Below are 18,595 nucleotides of genomic sequence, written 5' to 3'. Positions count from 1 at the left end.
GCCCTAGCCTGAATATGTCTCTCTATTTTTACATTATGAAATTTTAAATGTTGGGCACAAATCAACATTATGTTGTTGGTTTCTATAGCAGTTTAGGGACGAAATATGTCAATTTGATATCTATTAAATTTAATTCCTATTTGTGCATCAAAATCGCATAGGAGGTGTAAGGGGCCTTCAATCTCTGGATCCCCATGACAGACACGAACATGAATATTTCAGGAGCCCCGGCAAATATTGACGGCACTCCAAATTCCGGGTCCTTATTTGAAGACACGTTTCCGACTAATCCTTCTTCAGACGCGCTAAATCTATTGAGAGGCCGAGCATTTCTCGTGCTGCCGAAATTAGAAAATCCATGTTAATATTATCCCACAATTTAGTAAAATTTCCGGATTTTTCCTTTCATGGAGGAAATGAAGGCTGAAGTGAATTATTTGTAAGCTCCTTTTCCTGACAAGCCTTGATAGCACGCGAATGAAATACATCAAAACGATTTGATATGCTTTAGCTATACGTAAATTTTTAAGGGCCAATTTGCAAATCTCCTTTAGTAAGAAAGTTTTGATTACGTATACCTTCTAGTGACAGCAAAAAGAATTGAAAATAAATTTTGGGGTTTAACTTTCAGACCCGGTCAATTTCTGCCTTGAAAGATCCTTCGCCATATCAATCGTGACAGGCCTTCTTTCCTTCTTTAAAGACGTGTTTATCCCGCAATAGCGAGGACAAAAAGTGCAATGTATTTTTCATCCCGGCGGTCTCTTTTCGAAGTCCCGGGAAAGCGAGAATTTCCCAGGGGAGAACCTCGGGAAAAACAAACACAGAACTTGACTTTTTCCGTTTGCGTTCGAACCCTGATCCCAGTGGCGTCTTTAGTTAATGTTTTTCAATTATAGCTGGCAAATCTTTCGGTAAAGAAGCACCATATGCCGAGTTAAGAAAACAATACGTTCCCGGTCCGTGACGGCCCTTCCATGCAAATGTGACAGGGCTATTGTTTCAAGGACACGATTTATATTTCCCTTTGCCATTTATCAACTCAAACAGCCAAGTTTTACCTCCCGCTTATGGAGTGGCTGTTATACGGTATACAGGACGAGCATATGATTTATTGCCGCCCCCCAGATTCGTTTTCGGAACCGGCAACGGATTCAATTGTGCATGGTGGAAGGATCTACATATTTTCAGTTGAAAGGGTGAGGGGTAACTAAGGAAAACTTCCCTTTTTTGGTGATCACGATGAACCCTAATTTCAGCCAAATTTTGATTCACGAATCAGAGATTCTAGACATATCAGATTATCCAACACGACAACTGAATCTTTGCTTGCTCTAAAACCCATAGAAAAAATTCGCTTAAAAAAAAACGATGTCGCAAGGAAATTTGTTAAGATTTGGAACGTTTTCTCTTTCACCTTGTGTTTTATAACCATTGGTTTTATTATTCAGCACATACCGTCCCGCACTAGGTAGTACATCCTAACAAGCTTCAAGCCGCATTCAAATGTCTTTCTTATTTTCAGAGATTGAGATATAGTGATAGTTGATTTGTGGACTTCTAAATTCCACAAATATAACCAAAATTATTTAAAAAAAGTGTTTTAGTCATATTGGTTTATCAAATCACAGTGCGCTAAAAATGAAAAGAAGAATGCCATTCAAGACCAAAGTTAACATACAGCACGTTCAAAAAGGTTATATCAGACTTAGAAGGGTATTGGGGGATATTGCGGCGAACAATTTTTGCATAGAAACCCGAAAAATGAGTCATTTTAATTCCAGGCTCATATTTATTCAAAAAACTTCGACATTCAACTTAGAAGAATAGAAGAAAAACAAACAAAATAAACTCTACACATACTATTAATTTTTTAGGGGAAAAACTGCAGATAAATTTTATGCGATAGTATACTTCTATGATGTGATGACGGTGTGATAGGTTCTGGAGAAACATAAAACTGCTTTTAAAAGGCTATTTTATTTTAAAGCGCTAATAAAAACAATTTAGCGTCGTGGTTGCTTAAAGACAATCTAAATCATCATTTACAATCGCAATATATTAGATCCCATCCAGCAGGTATCCGAGGCGAAATCCAGGCTGGTCTCTTCCAGGCGGCCATCGTAAATTATCCCACGGTGCTGTCTCGTCGGGCAGCCGGGGAATCCCCATCGGACGAGGTAAATTTAGCGCCGCTCTCCGGCCGTAACTCAAAGTCCGAAACACTTTCTGCCATTTACAAGCGTGACGTCACAGATGCGGGTTACTGGACTGACCGTCAATATCCTGCTCTTATCTCTGTACCGTTGATTACGAAAAGGGGGAAAATAGGCAAATAATTGTCACTTATCTGGCCTTTGTCATCGACTTATGCGCTTCTGAATAGCAAACTTCCCCTCTTAGGAGATTACAAATGACTCCGCTGTCAACTTTTTCCCGTGTTAAACCCTGATAAGTGGCTGTCCAACATTCAGACGCTGTTTAACACCGACTTCAGACGTGATAACAGCCCCTAGAGTTAATAGGGCAGCGATATTTTACTTGCCACGACTTAGCTCGCTCCTAATTCCAAGGCAATTTTTATCGCAATCGTAAGAAATTGGGGTTTGAGTGCCTGCTTCCATTGATAGTAATGACAATGTTATCCGTAATGACTAAGAATATATTCGGAATATGTTGGGAGAAATAAAATAATAGTTCTCCCATTGTTCCATTCTCAATTCTAATACTTCGTATGTATCGCGCGTTGTAACGGAGTTTGACATTTCCATTATAGTTTCCGCAAGAGTTAAGAAAGAGTTAGCACGCCGAAATTCAGCTATAGTTGTCGATAGTTTAACCAGCTTTTAAGGGAAAAGTTTTACTATTCAGCCACCTCTCACATACCTCCACTAAACCATAACCGATACCCCTTTTCATAAGTTTTGTGGACCGGGAACGAGCGTTTTATCTTTGAAACAATTAAATCCATTGCCCGGGAAAAATTTAATCACTATTTATCCATGATTGATTTCATGCCTATATTCTTTTCTGTACTAATAATACTGTTCACAAGCTTGATGCAGTCGTTCAATTAATACACGTCCTAACTGCTGTGTACTGGATATTGAATATCATTTCGAATAATAAATATTGTTTTAAACGAATAGATGTCAGTGCTGATAGAAAGATAATTATAAATGTAAACTTCATAATAAAGACAATTTGCAGCAAAAGGTGTTTTGCTGCAAATTGTCTTTGTGCAAATTATAAATAAAGAAAGATACTGAACTAAAGTCGAAAATATCTAGTTTGTACAGAGTGCCATAAATTTCGCTCTTAACATGGAGATGAAAAGCAAGAAATTTTGTTCTGTTTTTTAATGCTCAGTATTTTCAATATTTTAATAATTCCGATTACTAACGGAAAAAAAAACGCAAATTTCTATTTCCTTTTTACCTCTTTTCTGTATTAAATTATTACCAAGTGAGAAACATTAAAGTGAAAATGGAAATAACATTTCCTATTTTTTTATATATATTATATATTTAAATGGACAGCTTCGAATTTAGGACCCTGTACCTGGTCTGGATACCAGCGTCTAAAGACATTAGATCCACGGATTTATCTATATTTGCATACTGGTAAGAGCGTTCAGGGTCTCTTCTTTGTTTCAATTTCTCTCGACTAAACTGAAGAGAAATCCCTTCACCCTCCCTCTCCTCTCATTTTATTTTCAAAGTAATTTATCCGCAGGAAGAGCAATCCAATAACAAGTGTTAAACCCAAGCTGGCAACATAATCTAATATCGAGCCCCTGGTCTTAGAGCACACCTAGATCGATTCAACACGTGGCTACGGTCAGAGCTCGGGATTTGTGTATCAGGACTTTGGCAAAGTGGCCTGCATTAAAGTTTCAATATCGCACGACGATGGTAATTAGGGGCGAAAGATAAAAGGGGGTTGTTTCGGAAGGAAATCCGCCTTTCAGTGTTGTAAAATTTCGGGTCTTTGTGATGGCCGTTAGGCACTATCTACTGATTTCCGGTCCAAGGGCCATTTTAACTTACCTCAGAGATTGATCTGAGTTGTTGTTGATTATTTGGAGGCTGGTGACAATCTGAAACAAGATTTATTTGCTAAACAACAATATGTCAACTTTATGTGGTCAATGCAATACATTTTGCAGAATATTTTAAGTTAAGCCATATGACAAAAAGCTCCTGTCCACAAACGTTCCGTTTTTATGATATAAGGCACAAATAGATTTAATGTTTGTTCTGTTTCTTGAACGGGATGTTTTATAGAATCAGCAGATTATCTAACATAGAAAAGTAGCAGCTAGTAATAAAGTTTACGAGTAGTAGACATATATCTAGGCTAAACCTGCTTCTATAAGTTTTGGTAGAAAAGTCATGCAAAACATATAATGTTTTATAGATGGTTCTAATTTAATTAACAAATTCTTCTTTGTCTATAAATTTAATCTGTTGAGTTTTAGCCAGATTAAGCAGTTGGGCGCGCCTTGATATTGGAAATATGAGTTAAGATTGTTAATTTACCTGCAAGTTTTCAGTTCGATCGTAGATAGAAGTTTTGAATCAGGTATTAATCTACACTAAAATTCAACTAAAATTGCAAATTTGTACCTTTTAAATTTATATAAGTGATGTCTTTGCGTTACTCAGGGTGGCTTAAATAAATAAATTAGGTGTGTTCATCTTAGATAATTTCTTTATTCAGGATATAATTTAATGATGATTTTGTTAACTTTTTTTTTAATGTCTGGAGTTCAAGGAACTAAGTCTTTCTGAAACTTAGTTAAACAATGTTGAATTTTCAGGATATGAGGATATTGGTGATTTTCCAGTGTCAAGTGTAGATATTTAACAATAATTAGTAACTTATCTGAATCTTACTATAATAGTTCTTTATTTTGTTAGAGTCGACTGGTCCTCTCTTTGAATATTCATGGATCAATATTATATACTTACTGACCAAATAGTAATTCGCGTCGTTAACAAATATTTACTATTTATCATTAAGATGCCAAAACAGAGAGAGTGCAACATAAACAAAACAAAGCAGTACCGAAAATAAAACATCCATCAACCCACCTAAGAAGATTTAACGCTTGCACATATTCTGTAACAGCGACGTAATAACACCGAAAACAACTTCACAGAAACTGTATTATAATTCCTCAGGATTTTATTACGGCGTTAAGAGTATGATACGAACTGGCACACTTAAGCCGTGGAGTTTCATTTCAAGTTAGACCTGAGTTATAAATAAGTTGATTTATTTTGTCACGCCGCTCCTCTTAGCCGAATGCTCTTGAGCTAAAAAAAGATTCCTATTTTACGGGAATAATTGGCAAATAACTTAGGTTAATTAAAATCCACGTGGTTCTGAACAGAGACGCACCAAATGTAGATTACACTAATTAACATAAAGTGGAGACGGTTCCCAATGTAAGAAAAATATTAGTAGTATTAGTAATAGTAGTACTAGTAGTGGAAAACAGACAAGAAATAGATTAAATAATTGAAATATTTATAATTCAGAGCTCCTCAATTTTGATGAGCGGCAATGAGACGAAGTAAATGAGAAAAACCGGAACTTTCATCTCATTTCAATTTCCAAAAAATTGAAATGATATAAAGTGAAACTAGAAAGTAGATAACAAAATCAAAGATGCAAAAAGCAATTTTTTCAATTTTGATTGTCGGAAATGGCAGATGATTAGACATGATAAAAATTACATCTGAAAAACCAGGATTTATAACTTGCCTAAGCTATTGTATTATGAATGCTAAATTTGCTTCTCTTGTGGAGTGCTTCAGATGAGTAACTTACGGTAGCAATCGTTTCTCACAGAGACAGTACCCTTCATAAAGACTGCTAATGGCAGTCAAAACGTTGGCTTTTTTTTCATCGAAATGAGGTGTTTCATTATTTTGCGGTCACTAATTTCATTATCTACTGCATCTAGAGAACTTACATTTCTTGAAAGAAAAGGGAAAGTAGAGTAGAAATATGTGACAAATATGGTGAAGACACTTTAGGAAATTAGAAGAGAAATAGATAAGGACATCAAAAATTTAATACTAAGATTTCTTTAATGTCGATGATCGATAACCAAAGAAAATTGCGCAACAACGACAAAATAAAAGGGAAAAGTAGTGTGTAGTATATTTTTTAAAATTCTTCCAAGAGCGAAAGAGAATGATGAAAAACGGAACTAAAATTTAGCTGACCATAAATTTAACAAATCCTAATCCACCAAAGTCTATTTTATTTAAAATCCTTTACCTAAAACTCGAATTCATAATCGTACAGCAGGCAGGATGTTCACGTAAGAACTTATTAAAATCCCCCAAAGAAAGCACCTTATTCTCATTCCACTATAAAATTTTAATAATGTTTTCGCTATATAACATGCTGGGATTAAGCGAGACCGCACAACTTTATCCTTAAGGGTTTTTTTATTAAACAACTTTCCGAAATCTGAGGAAGGTATTGCCTGATGCCGCTACAGCCAGCTATATATGAAGTTCGCGGTCTGACTCTTACTCTCAAGTATATTAGGGAATTTCCTAATAAAAGATAAAAGAAGCATATATGGGGACAAGAAAGTTCGTATCAACGCTTTAAAAACTTTGGCCAGGACCGTGATTTATCACCGTTTAACCTGGATAAACAAACCTAATGGTTGAATTTAATCTTGAAATAGGCCCTAATTAATTAGAGCACTTCATGCACATGCCCTTAAAGCTTCATTGCATATTACGCGTGTAAAGATAAACTGAGTGGTGTTATCGTTTCTGGTTAAATTAATTAACCTCCCCTGGAAACAAATGGCTCTAGGGTCCGTTGGTAATATACAAAATGATACTCAAATCATCTAATTGATTGCATACATGTTCGGCCTTGTATTATCTTCATCTAGTTGCTCCGAAGAACACATAACAATGGCGATTTATATTTTAGCAACTTGATACATTTTGTGGGTGAGCGGTAACTGAGAGGAAGCTCGTTAAATACATATGACATTCAATATCCAATGCCAGAAAGTAAAAAAAGACTTGTATCGCTCGTTATGTTCTCTTTTGTGTGTTCCGCCCATCGGCAGGAAATTGACTTAAATGGTTTTTCTTTTAAGGCGTGTAGTATAACATTTTATTTTTCTCGCATCTGAATGGTGGCTCGTTTGAATTTCCCAGCCCCTTTAAAAAAAACGAATTTTCTAATTAGTGATTTATTTAATTAACAAGTCACTAAACCACGGTCCTCGAAAAAGATAAATAATATAATTCTCCCTCGGATAATCAAGTCGTTTTATCCAGAAGTGGGCTGAGATACGAAAATTACTTGAAAAACCTTGGAGAGTATCGCCGCTAATGAAAATCACTCCGGAAACTTTTTCATTTTAATTGAGATGAACTTGCGGAGCAAGTTCAAAGATTGCCCTGTTGGCAAATCCGAAATTTAAATATTCTTCCTTTCCTTCCTTGGCGGAAGTTACCGTGAGTTAGGAGGCTCTCTTCGTGTTTCATTTGGAGAAAGTTCGATATGTTGATGACTATCCTGAGAGAGATGATAAGTTTGAGCTGCTACAGCTTTATATAACGTTTGAAGATAACATTAAAGAATATTTTTTAGTAAACAATAATGTGGCAAAAATAGCTTGGTGAAAAATTCAATAAACATTCAATTAGAAGACAGAACCTACAATCGACACAACGTACTGAGACTATAGATTAGAGATTCAAATATGATAATGAGAATTATAGGAAACAAAATCAGGGATTTTTAACTCAGATATGTTAGTTGTGAAAATAAGTTCAAACAAAAAATATAATATAATAAATAAAACTTACTGAGATTGGTCGAATTTTGGTTACTAAGAGTGAGGAAAAGGGAGGGAACAAAATATATGAAAAAGAATAACGGTGATTGTAATTAAGATTTCTTAGAACGAGAAAAATGTCTTCAATTTTAGTACTCAAGTTTCTTCAGCAGACTGAGGAATAGAGAAATTTACAGATGAATAATCGATGAGAAAAACAGGAATTTATATATCTGATAATCTTTGTAAAATTTTGTAGAATTGGGCCTTGTCCCAAATAATTTACTCTTTACAATGGCTTGACCCAAAGTTTTCTCAATGCAGGGTTATTGGTTCGATGGTCAGCCTGAGGTTCATGTCAACGGCCACGAGTAATTGCAAGATTTCCATACCATTTGTTGTCCCACTGAATTGAGCTATCTTTCGACCTATCCACCGCTCACTTTCTGGTTGTTCCCAAGAGCAAGGTAAATGAGTACACTTCTGATAACTGACCTATACAGAGCAATTGACACAAGAGTCCTGTTGAATATCTGTTCTGTACCGACTCTAACCAAGACCTCGTAATAAGTTCGGAACTACGAGTACAAAGCTGCTCCCATCCTTTGTGCTATGAAACTTTACGACAAACTTCCACGTGAAGGTTGCTCTATTATTTAGAGCTTATAAAAATCTTTTATAAGTTCTTGGAGATTAGTTCATGACTCTTCTTTTGGTTATATTAAATTCATAAGACCAAACAATTGATTATTAACATTAGTTAATTTCATAAGATCAAACAAATGATTATTCACAATAATTAAATTCATATTACCAAACAATTCATTATTTAAGAGGCAAGGCATCTCCTATGGGTTTTTGATGGACACGTAAAAGTGCTTTGCTTGCTAATTACGGAGATATCCTGTTGCAGGCGATATTCATTGACGGAATCGAACACAAATCCTTTGAATATGGAACCATAAATATTCCGTTATCTTGCGATGCATTTCGTTTCCATCTCTTACGCGATTTAATCAACTGCTCAAACATTAATTTCAGCAATTTGCTACCGGGATGGCGTTGTTGCCAAGTCGTCCGTGACCGATGGTCGGCTAATTATTTACCAGAGATAACCATGCCCCGATCATTAGAAATATCGCTTAGAGAGCCGATAATATGGATGTAATTAATTGCCTTGGAACCGAATGACGGGCGTTAAATCACGAACATACTCGATTAGATAGCTCATGTAGCTGTGTTCAGGCATTTGAGAATTCCTAGTAGAAATTTGGCTGCGGAGATCTCATAGTAATTTATGTCAAAGTTTTGCCGCTTGCACATAATGATACCTGAATTAAGTTTTATATGCTTGATACTCATCCAAAGGATCCCTTCGCTAAGTATCTAAAGTTCAAAAATTAAAAAGGATTATTAAAGTCTCAGTACGAATATAAAAATGTGATAAAAGTTTAAGAAGAAATAGAAACATGAATTCATATGTGTTTCTTTGTGAACTTCTCGACAAAAAGAAATATTCCAACGTTGTTTCACAAATTGTTTGAAACTGAAAGCTTTCAAGAATATCTATTTCTCATGTACAATCAATTGGCACACGTTCAAAGGTTAAAGCAATCCCATGAAGAATTCGATAACGTTTGCTGAGCTGACACGTGCTAATTAACAGGACATTCCGATCGCGCCTCCGGGCATTCCTAACAGGGTTGACCACGGTTAGCCAATTTCCCTAATCATCAGCCTCCATTAACTGCGTCAATAATTATGTTAACTATGATGGAGATAAAGTAAGTTTCATTTTACTTTAATTATTTTTGGGGCAAATTCGAGGCAAGTGCTAAAACGACAAGAAGGAAAATTTGTAGAAATATTTATGAAAAACTGTTAGTCCACATGAATTTGCTTTGCGTCGAGGCCCACTTAACCGTAGATACGCCACTGGGTGTAATTTACTCAAGCATTTTCTCCTTTTAGACTTACGGTTTTCGTACTGCTTCTTTGGTTGACACTGCGTTATGTTAACAACTTGATTTAACCTGATCGCATCAAGCCAAATATGAAAATGATTAAAGGAATTTGATATTGATTGATTACGTCTTTAGAAGGGGTATAAACACTACATACATTGTAAGCACTCTTGAAGTTCAGTCTCTTGGGGCGCGTGTAAAGTTTTCAGAAACTAGGTCTTTTGCCAATAGAACGCCCTCAGAAGTTTTAACTTAAATCAAACCTGGGTAATTTAGTAGTTTGTTCTTGATCATCGTGCCAATTTACCGGTTGCAGCAGTTTCGTATCGTTAAAACCAGCACAGTTCTTTTAGCCAAAAAGAAGAAGCTTGAAGAAAGAAAACCCTGAAAGAGACGAGGTAATTATGCTTCACTTTTTATTTATTCTGAAGAAAAAATGAATTATCCTCCCTTGTCCTCTTTTTAGGGTGCTTCTTCTTTCTTCCGTTTCTTTGTTTGGGAAACTCTGTCTTTCTTATCAGTTTCTTTAAGTTTCTGATTTGTCCATAATTTTTATTTTATACCGTTAGTTTGCTAATTCGAGAGATTTTTTTGGATCTTGATATACTGGAACAACTATCAGGACTTAACTTGCCATAACTTAGAAGGCCGACAGCTAGGTATCTAGTTTCAAGATTTATTTTTGTATATCCCGCACTTGATTTGATTAATACTATTGTTCGCACACTCATACTATACCTAAGTTATATTACCCCCCTTTTAGGGTAATCGCAGCTAGCTGCCTACACTAGTGAGCTTTTCCGATAAGCGCAGACTTTACACACTTGGATTGCTGTAGTGCTAACCTATCAATGATTTATTTGATATATATATGATTAGTGTTTTTGGTGTTATATGAGTGTCCTGTGGTAGATTACATGTATTTTTTGTTTCTTCTTTGTTGTGGCACCTAGTTGTTTTGGCAAGGATACTTAGCTCTAAAATTGTTTTCCAAGTTTTGTTGATAGAGTTTAGGATTAGAATATCAAAATTTGGCGACGCTCAATTTGTTTTGAGGTATTATTTGTAATCAAATTTCAAGGGAAGCTCGACAGTCAAATTATGGTGAATAATTCACGATCCTAAGCTAAATTCGAGAATATTAAACAGCCTTTTAGGTTTGTAAGATATTAAAATGTCTTCAAATAAGAACTGTGGGGAATAAATCATAAGAACACTTCGTTTAATTATGTGGGTGCAACTCTATTTTAGATAGCCGATGTTTCTCAAAATACTGAAGTTTTTATTCCTTTATTACTTTTGTTGGGAAAAAAACGTTCGTTTATGCAAATATTTCAGATGACAGGGCCAGAAAAGTGCTTGGACATCGCCCAAATTACCCCTAGCACAAATTTTTCTTGGGCTGAAATCTGGAGTATCAAAATGATTAATATGTCCACTCCCACGTTTTCACTCAAGCTTTCTATTTAAGAGTGGGACGCAACAAGTGGTTGATAAAAGCACTTTTTCGTTGCGTGTGTGTGTGAATCTGAACACCCTTCTTATTTTATTTGTCCATCTTTTGTTGACGGAATTATTTAGGAGGATTAAGAGCTTAGAGTCTGTTTGCCGAAAGATTAGACCTTGCTAACCCAGTGTTTTTCGAAGGTTCCGACTTAGATGTCAATCAAGGGTTTTTCACCTGGGAAGGAAAAAGTTTGAATTCACATAAATAAATGCGTCGGATCAGGACGAATTATGATACACAAAGGAAAATTTATCTAGAATTTTTCGGAGCCGTCAATAATTGAAAACAAACAACCAGATTTGGGCGTTAGTTTTCCATCGCAGAACGGCATTCTTTTCACGTACTACGTGGCCCCTCAGGAATCGATCTTTTATTTTCGCAAGGATGGAATTTCCGATTTGTTTAAAATTTATGGATTGACACTTCGCAGCTAGCACACCAAGCGTAAATAGCAAAAACTACATAAAGCCTTAATATGGGTGGAAATTAGATCCTTGCGAGTCATTAATCAAAAGTAAAATAGAAGCGGGGGACCTTTAGTTCTCCGTCGTGGATCAATCAGAGAAACATTAATATACCAAGCTTATGACGGGCCCTATTTACGGAATTATGTCGCCATTTGTCAGAGACGAGTCGCGACATGAGCGGAAAATGCCAAGGCCTGATGGATGTCTTTTTCCCGGAGGAAATAGTTCGATTGTCGCCAGTTAAAGCGTATGCTTCCTGCCTTTTTCAGGCCCAAATGCCCGCCCCTAAAAGGTTTAATCAAAGAAAATGCTCCTGTTTTGAATTTATCAAATCCTCTGGCAGTACATCTGAGGAAATCTGGGTCAATTATTGCAGCTAAAATCTCCTTAAATCCCATTCCTTCCTTTACGGAAGCCCGCAAAAACGGACCCGGCAAATAAAGATAAGACATCGCCGACCATACGTATGCAGATTTTGCCTTTTTACTAGTGCGGCGAAATTAGAAAATTAGAAAGGACTTACTACCAAGGACAGTGATTATCTTCAAGCCTGGATTAACCCGACTTGGATTGGCTATAAAAGAAATTCGCTCTTTTATTTTCGTGTCAGAGGAAAGGCTGTTTTATTTAATTTCTTACTAATTTAAATGCGGGAGGGGGAGAGAGGACGGCCACAAGGCTAATTTTGTTAATTATTTCTGCGTTGAAGCATTATTAGTTCTAGTCTCTTAACCTTCTTTGGGAAATATTTTGGAAGAACTTGTGGTGGTTGAGTGCCCTTTCAGGTGGTGCCGTAAAAAATTTAGGGAGAAAAACCTCAATTGGTGTTTATATTTATATATAATCTGAGTCAAAGTCATAAAAAATAACAAAATCTGAAAAAAAGCGAAGCTTGTATGACGTTATCGCAGAAATATATTGCTATGGGTGTTGGGAATGAAGATTAATTAAGAAAGGAAAAACATTGCATGCAAGGGTCCAGTTTTCAGTAGCTAAAGATTTGATGAAGGTATTCTTAGCTTAAAAAAAGTATCAACTAAATTGGTGTTTAGGGCATTTTCTGATTATTATGATAAGATTCAGAGAAGATACAGAAGAACTACATTCTATAGTATTCTTAATTGATTAGAACCGTTCTATTCCCGACTTTTCTATATGAGAATTTAAGGAATCTAAATATTCCCATATTGCTTGTCTATCCAAGTTCCTGCATCTCCCATGAATTCGTAGGTATTCTCATATACGAGCCAAAACTAAATATTTTCAATATTGAATGGATTTTATTTGCTTAATTTTCAAGGCTATTACGAAAAAAAATTTGATCAAGTTCTTCTTCTACCATATCAACTGCTGGAACTTCGAAACGTATGAGGAAAATGAACAATGTTGTATTAAAGACCCGGAGTTTTAGCTCACAACAAACTTGAACTATCGTGTACGAACATGCATATAAATGTACAGCAAATAATATTATTTTATATAACCGTTACACTTCCTGTTTCAAATCGAAAATTCTAAATGCACTTACGTAGGTGAAAGTTTTACGGTCCTATTAAGCAAACACTCGTGAAGCCACTCAAAATAATAACATTTGTTTTGAATTATTATTAACAACCAATACAAGGACTTAATGTGTTTTCATGTTTGGATGTGCATGTTAATTTTTTTTCTATGCACATTATATTTTATTTCCGAACCCCCTACAGGCAATGGATGTAGTTTTCATATTACTTCTCCAAAGTCTGATATTATAATGTTCTTGTCCATTATGGTAGCAAACTTAAAGAAAATCTAATTTCCAAAATCAACAGTCCCCAGACATCTCAAGGCGATTAAAAGCCACCAAGACAATTGAAAATCCAATTAGGCCTTAAATTGAACAAGAAACCTGAAAGAGTGTTTGCGGTTAAACAGCAACTAAAACCTTCTTGAATGTAGAGATTATTTTCCTTGTTGCAGTTCTCGCCTTCTAATCGAATCAACGACTTTACTTTGACCATATCTGGTTACAAGAATATTTATTTGATGGCATGTACCAATATCATAAGATAAACGTTCGGTTAAAATCTTTGTGACGCTTTCAAGACTACAATCGACAATCCTCACATAAATATATTCTGATTCTGGAGTAATCCTGGATAATTGAAAATATTCCGCGCATTTCCTGGAATGGGAAACGTGCAACCGCATTGGTAAGGCGACGCATAATGCCAGCCGATTGTTTCAAGATTTCTATATCATCTTTGGGGGATTTCAAGACTGCTTCAAGATTTCTATTATCCTTTTTCGGTTCGTTTCAACTATGCGAGGATTTAAACATCATACATACGCGATTACCAGATGGAGTTTATTGTACAATAAACTAGCAAGTGAAAAGTATAAATGCAACTACTTTTGATAAGTCCTACAATGGTAAAAATGTTTTTACATTCATGCAGAGTGGGGCGTCTGAGGAATACGTAAATGGATTTATAAGAAATCGGAATGTCTCTGATGCGCTTTTTAAAATCGGAAGTCCTTTAGCGATTTTCTCAATCTTCAGATTTCTAGGGCAAAAATAACTCTTCGTAGATCTTCTTTAGATTCCGTTCTTCTTCTTCAGAAAAGCAGGAATATTCAATTCAGGAAACGGCTGGTGGTACAAATGCAAAAAAGGTATTCTAATAATTTTTTCTCTTGTAAGAAAACCTTTGTTTCTCTTGGACAGTTAGTCCCAGCCATGATTACAAAGTCAAGATATGACTGCACATAAGAAAAATACTCCCTCAATTTTGAAATCCACTCAAGTCCGCAGCTGATGTACACGGTGTTAGAGAAATAGCTTTCGTAAATTTAACCAATGATTAAGAACATCATTTTGAACAAAAAAGTTCCTTACAAGAGGGGTCGAAAACCTAATAGTTAAAAAAAATTTCAAAACTGGCAACCGAAAAGCTATGATAAGCTTTAAAATTTGAATAAAATGTGGAAAAACGTACTTGACAGACGTTGATTGTTTGATATGTAACAAAAAACTTAAAACTATTCAACAATAACATTGCTAAAAGTAATTGAAAACTTAATTAAATTTAAGCGGTAAAAGTAAACGTAAGCGGCAACGCTGCATTGAACATGAGTGAGGAAGAGGAGTTTGTTTTTGTTATGATTGTTTTTTTATGGCCCTTCGTAGGGTCGATCGCCCACTTTGCGGGTGAAGCGATAAGGCATTGGCATGCGCAGTAAACAGGTAGGCCTAGTACCTCAATAGTACATGAACTATGTAGCTGGACAAGTGAAGCCCATTAGAGAGCATTGAGAAGGGATAAGTTAAAACTACCCTTATTTTTCAGTTTTGCAATGGACTGTATGTGTTTCCATACTTTTAATATTTTAGTGCGATTTCGTTCTCGTTGAATGCATCTTCTGTCAGTACACGCAACAGATCATCCGCAAAGTTAATTTAAGTGAGCTTTAAGTAATTTTATTCCGACTTATTAACAGTATCTACGCGACAATGTATTCTTTACGCGAGTGTCATGACATGCTTTTGATTTATCGAGAGGCGTCACAAAATTCTGAAGAAGCTAAGCGCATTTACGGTAATCGTTATCCAGAAAGAAAACTTTCAGCTTGACAAGCATTTGTGCAAGTTTCCCGAAGGCTTCTGGATACAGGTAGCGTTATTCCTACATATCGAAGGACGAGGTCGCGCACGTGAAGTTGATTCTGAAGCCGAAGAACAAATTTTAAACCTTGTTCAAGAGAGTTCAACAAGGCGTATCCAGAATAGAGCATGCATGGACTCAAATGGCGAACATTTCGAACATTTAATGTAGCAAAAACAATAATAAATTTGTGTTTTTGGGTGTGATGTGAGTGGCGTAAAATGTGCAACGTAACATGTTTTGAAAATTAAAGATGATAACAATAATTTAAAGATAAATGGCTTTTCAAAATAATAAAATAAGAATCACATAATTTTTAAATTTCACGAATTCAGTGTATTTTGTTAATTATGTACTGTAAAACCTACCAGACCCAAAAAAACGGTGTAAAAAAGCACCCCAAAGCGACTAATTTTATGCGGCTATTTAGGTGGGTATGGAAATGAAATAAATACGACGCGACGTTGCCAACTCTCACAAGATGTTTTCTTGATTTTCCGGGGAAATAGTTGTATTTACGACCTCTCTTATAAGGAACTTTTTTGTTCAAAAAGACGTTTATAATCACTAGTCAAATTTACGAAAGTTATTTCCTTAATACTCTGTACATATCAGGAATCGTCAGAGAGTCATATATATTGTTTAAAATCATGTCAATCTGGTCCGCTCAGGTGAGTTACGCATTAACACAGACTCCATGAAGGTTAAACAATTTTTTTTGTGTCAAAGTTTTTCCTTCAAATCTTACCAATAAATATTTGTCGAAACCTCCCTAGCTAAAAACAGCCACATCAGTTTTAGCCTGATTTAATACCAGTCAATTACTTGAGGCCGAATTGTTAATCCTACACACCGATACCAAATCACTTCGTTTAACACAACTGACACTCCGACCCAAACAGGCCACAGCTCTACCATTAACATTCAAAGAAATGTAGCAATTAATTCAACTATAAACAGAAAGATCATTGTTAAAAATAATAAAGAATAAAGGTTTTAGCAGACTACCATGTGAAACGCCGACGCCAACATCCCATGGGTTGGAGGAGAACATGGTACTATGTCTTAAAAGCATCTCTTGAGTTCTACCTGATACTAAATCATCTAGCCAAGGAAATCCATTATCACGAATTTCATAAGTAATCAATTTACCCAACAATAGTCCATGATCAACTAGTTCAAAGTGTCTCTTTTTTTAGGGAAAACATAAACACGAAGACGAGTACTTAGATCTAATTTTTCCATGAGGTTAGTAGCATTACTGGTAAATAGCCTCCAACTAAAACCAAATTGATTGGAACTGGAAAAGTTTATGCTTTCCAAGTACGCAATTAATCGTTGATAAAATGCCTTTTAGAAAACTTTTGGAAAAAGCAGAAGTAAAGAAATTCCCGTATAATTGAAGATGTCTTGCTTACTGTGACTATTATGGATTGAAACCAAAATTGTTTGTATTATTTTATGACTATGTGCAATTTTATTTTCATCAATCTGTAATAATCAACTCAAACAACTGGATGGCTGCAAAGCAGATTTGCTGGCAATTTCCGTTTTGTAATTTTATTACTTACTTCATAGTGTATCTACTTCTGCGTAAACGCTAAAAATTTCAAACTTAAAACATTTCTCGCAGAAGATAAATTTTCTATTCAATTATACATTTCATGCTTAGCAACTTACATTCATATTCACACTCCAGTTGTTCCATCAGCCTTATGTGCGTTCCTCTTTGGGATTTCTTATTCACCTTTCCATAATATTGTATATTTTTCATGTATTTTCTACTTATTTTTGTATGTAAAATAATTAAGTACCTATTTGGAGTGAGTTTCGGTTCTTGAATGTAAACATTTTTCTTTCAATTTTGTGATACAAACGACCACCGAGCCATGTGCTGTGTCTAAATTTGAAGAAAAGCCTTGTATATTCGAGTTCAAAACATTATTAAATGCAAATAAGACCCACGAACTAACTTTCAAACTGGGTTAGAACATCGCGCTTGCAAAAACTTAAATACGCATTAGGATTTCAATTAAAAGGTTGAGAGCAACTCCGGCGGGGAAAAAGGCAATATTTAAATTCTTCGCTGATCTTTGAAGTCCGCCTTCGACTCTCAATTAAGACTGAAACTTTCAAGACCGATTCTCATTTAAGAAAATGATACCCGAACCAAATAACTGTAAAACCTTTCAACTTAGACGAGATTTTAGGGGTTAGCAAATAATTTATTTATTTAGACTTTCATATCGTTTGAATTCCTAATATAATTAACATATCATTGTTGCAATAGCTATTAGAGGAAACGTGATTTAACCAGCAGGTTTACTTTAGGAGGTCTGTGAGACCATGCAATCAAACGATATCGTATATTGAGAATCGACTATTGTGATAGATTCCCGCATGTTTGTCGCAAACAAATCATGCCAGTTGGCCATTGGCCACACGTAATTTCATTTATCCTTCACTAAAGCACCACCTGTAATGTAGGTCCAAATCTAAAGCCTCATGATAACAATGTTTACTCTTTATAATCCAAATATTCAATTCCAGACTAAACCAATTTGATTCACCTCTATGAATATCTGAATCATTAATAATAAATATTATTCTTTCATCATTCGTAAACCACCCAAATCAAGGCACAGGAGCGAAGGAAGTCAATTATCCTTTTTCGAGATGTGCATCCAAGATAATGCAGGGTCGAGTTAATCCTTCAGATGGGCAAAGCTTTCTCTAAATGTGATTTTCTAGGAAACGGACCGCCACAAAGGAGTGACCGCCGGGTTTTTATAATATCGGAAATAACTCCATTTCGTAGTTTCTTTGTGTGAGAGTATGAGAAATTCTCGGTTGAGTTGTTATAGAAAAGAGACAAAAATTTGTAGTAATAATTGTAAGAATGCGGTATTGTGTCTTCCATACATCGACGAGGGTTAGGAATTTTACAATAAGTGAGAATACTCTTTTAAAGTTAACGTATTAATGTTTGATCGGTGGTAATTGCACAGTCATTCTCCACCGCATAGATGATTATTTGATACTTGAAGTAACTTTATAAATTTCTTTCTGATGGTCCAACAAACAAGCACTTATTTTTCCTAATTTGGCGGACTGAATTAGGAAAAGGTTTCGCATTTGAATTGTAACTGCCGCCATTTTGAATATCCACAATTTTCATTCCT

The 18,595-nt window shown here is 35.5% G+C and overlaps 1 protein-coding gene across 2 annotated transcripts in view; it reads right to left on the bottom strand.

Moving 5' to 3' along the window:
* Positions 1 to 18,595, bottom strand: part of Scgdelta (sarcoglycan delta) — a 61,189-nt gene that overhangs the window by 4,321 nt on the left and 38,273 nt on the right. Inside the window, exons 1-2 of one of the 2 annotated variants that reach the window (XM_066397803.1) lie at positions 5,097 to 5,239; positions 4,050 to 4,099 (exon numbers count right to left, since the gene is read on the bottom strand). Coding sequence is in view for 1 of the 2 variants with exons in the window: in XM_066397802.1 (XP_066253899.1) it covers positions 4,050 to 4,099 (50 nt within the window). In the remaining variant the exon portion in view is untranslated. Of the gene's footprint in view, positions 1 to 4,049; positions 4,100 to 5,096; positions 5,240 to 18,595 lie in introns of those variants that run through there. The other variant, XM_066397802.1, reaches the window with a different exon arrangement.

The sequence above is a fragment of the Euwallacea similis genome, chromosome 16 (assembly GCF_039881205.1).
Source record: "Euwallacea similis isolate ESF13 chromosome 16, ESF131.1, whole genome shotgun sequence".
NCBI lineage: Eukaryota > Metazoa > Arthropoda > Insecta > Coleoptera > Curculionidae > Euwallacea > Euwallacea similis.
This window is presented reverse-complemented; position numbering and strand designations above follow the sequence as displayed.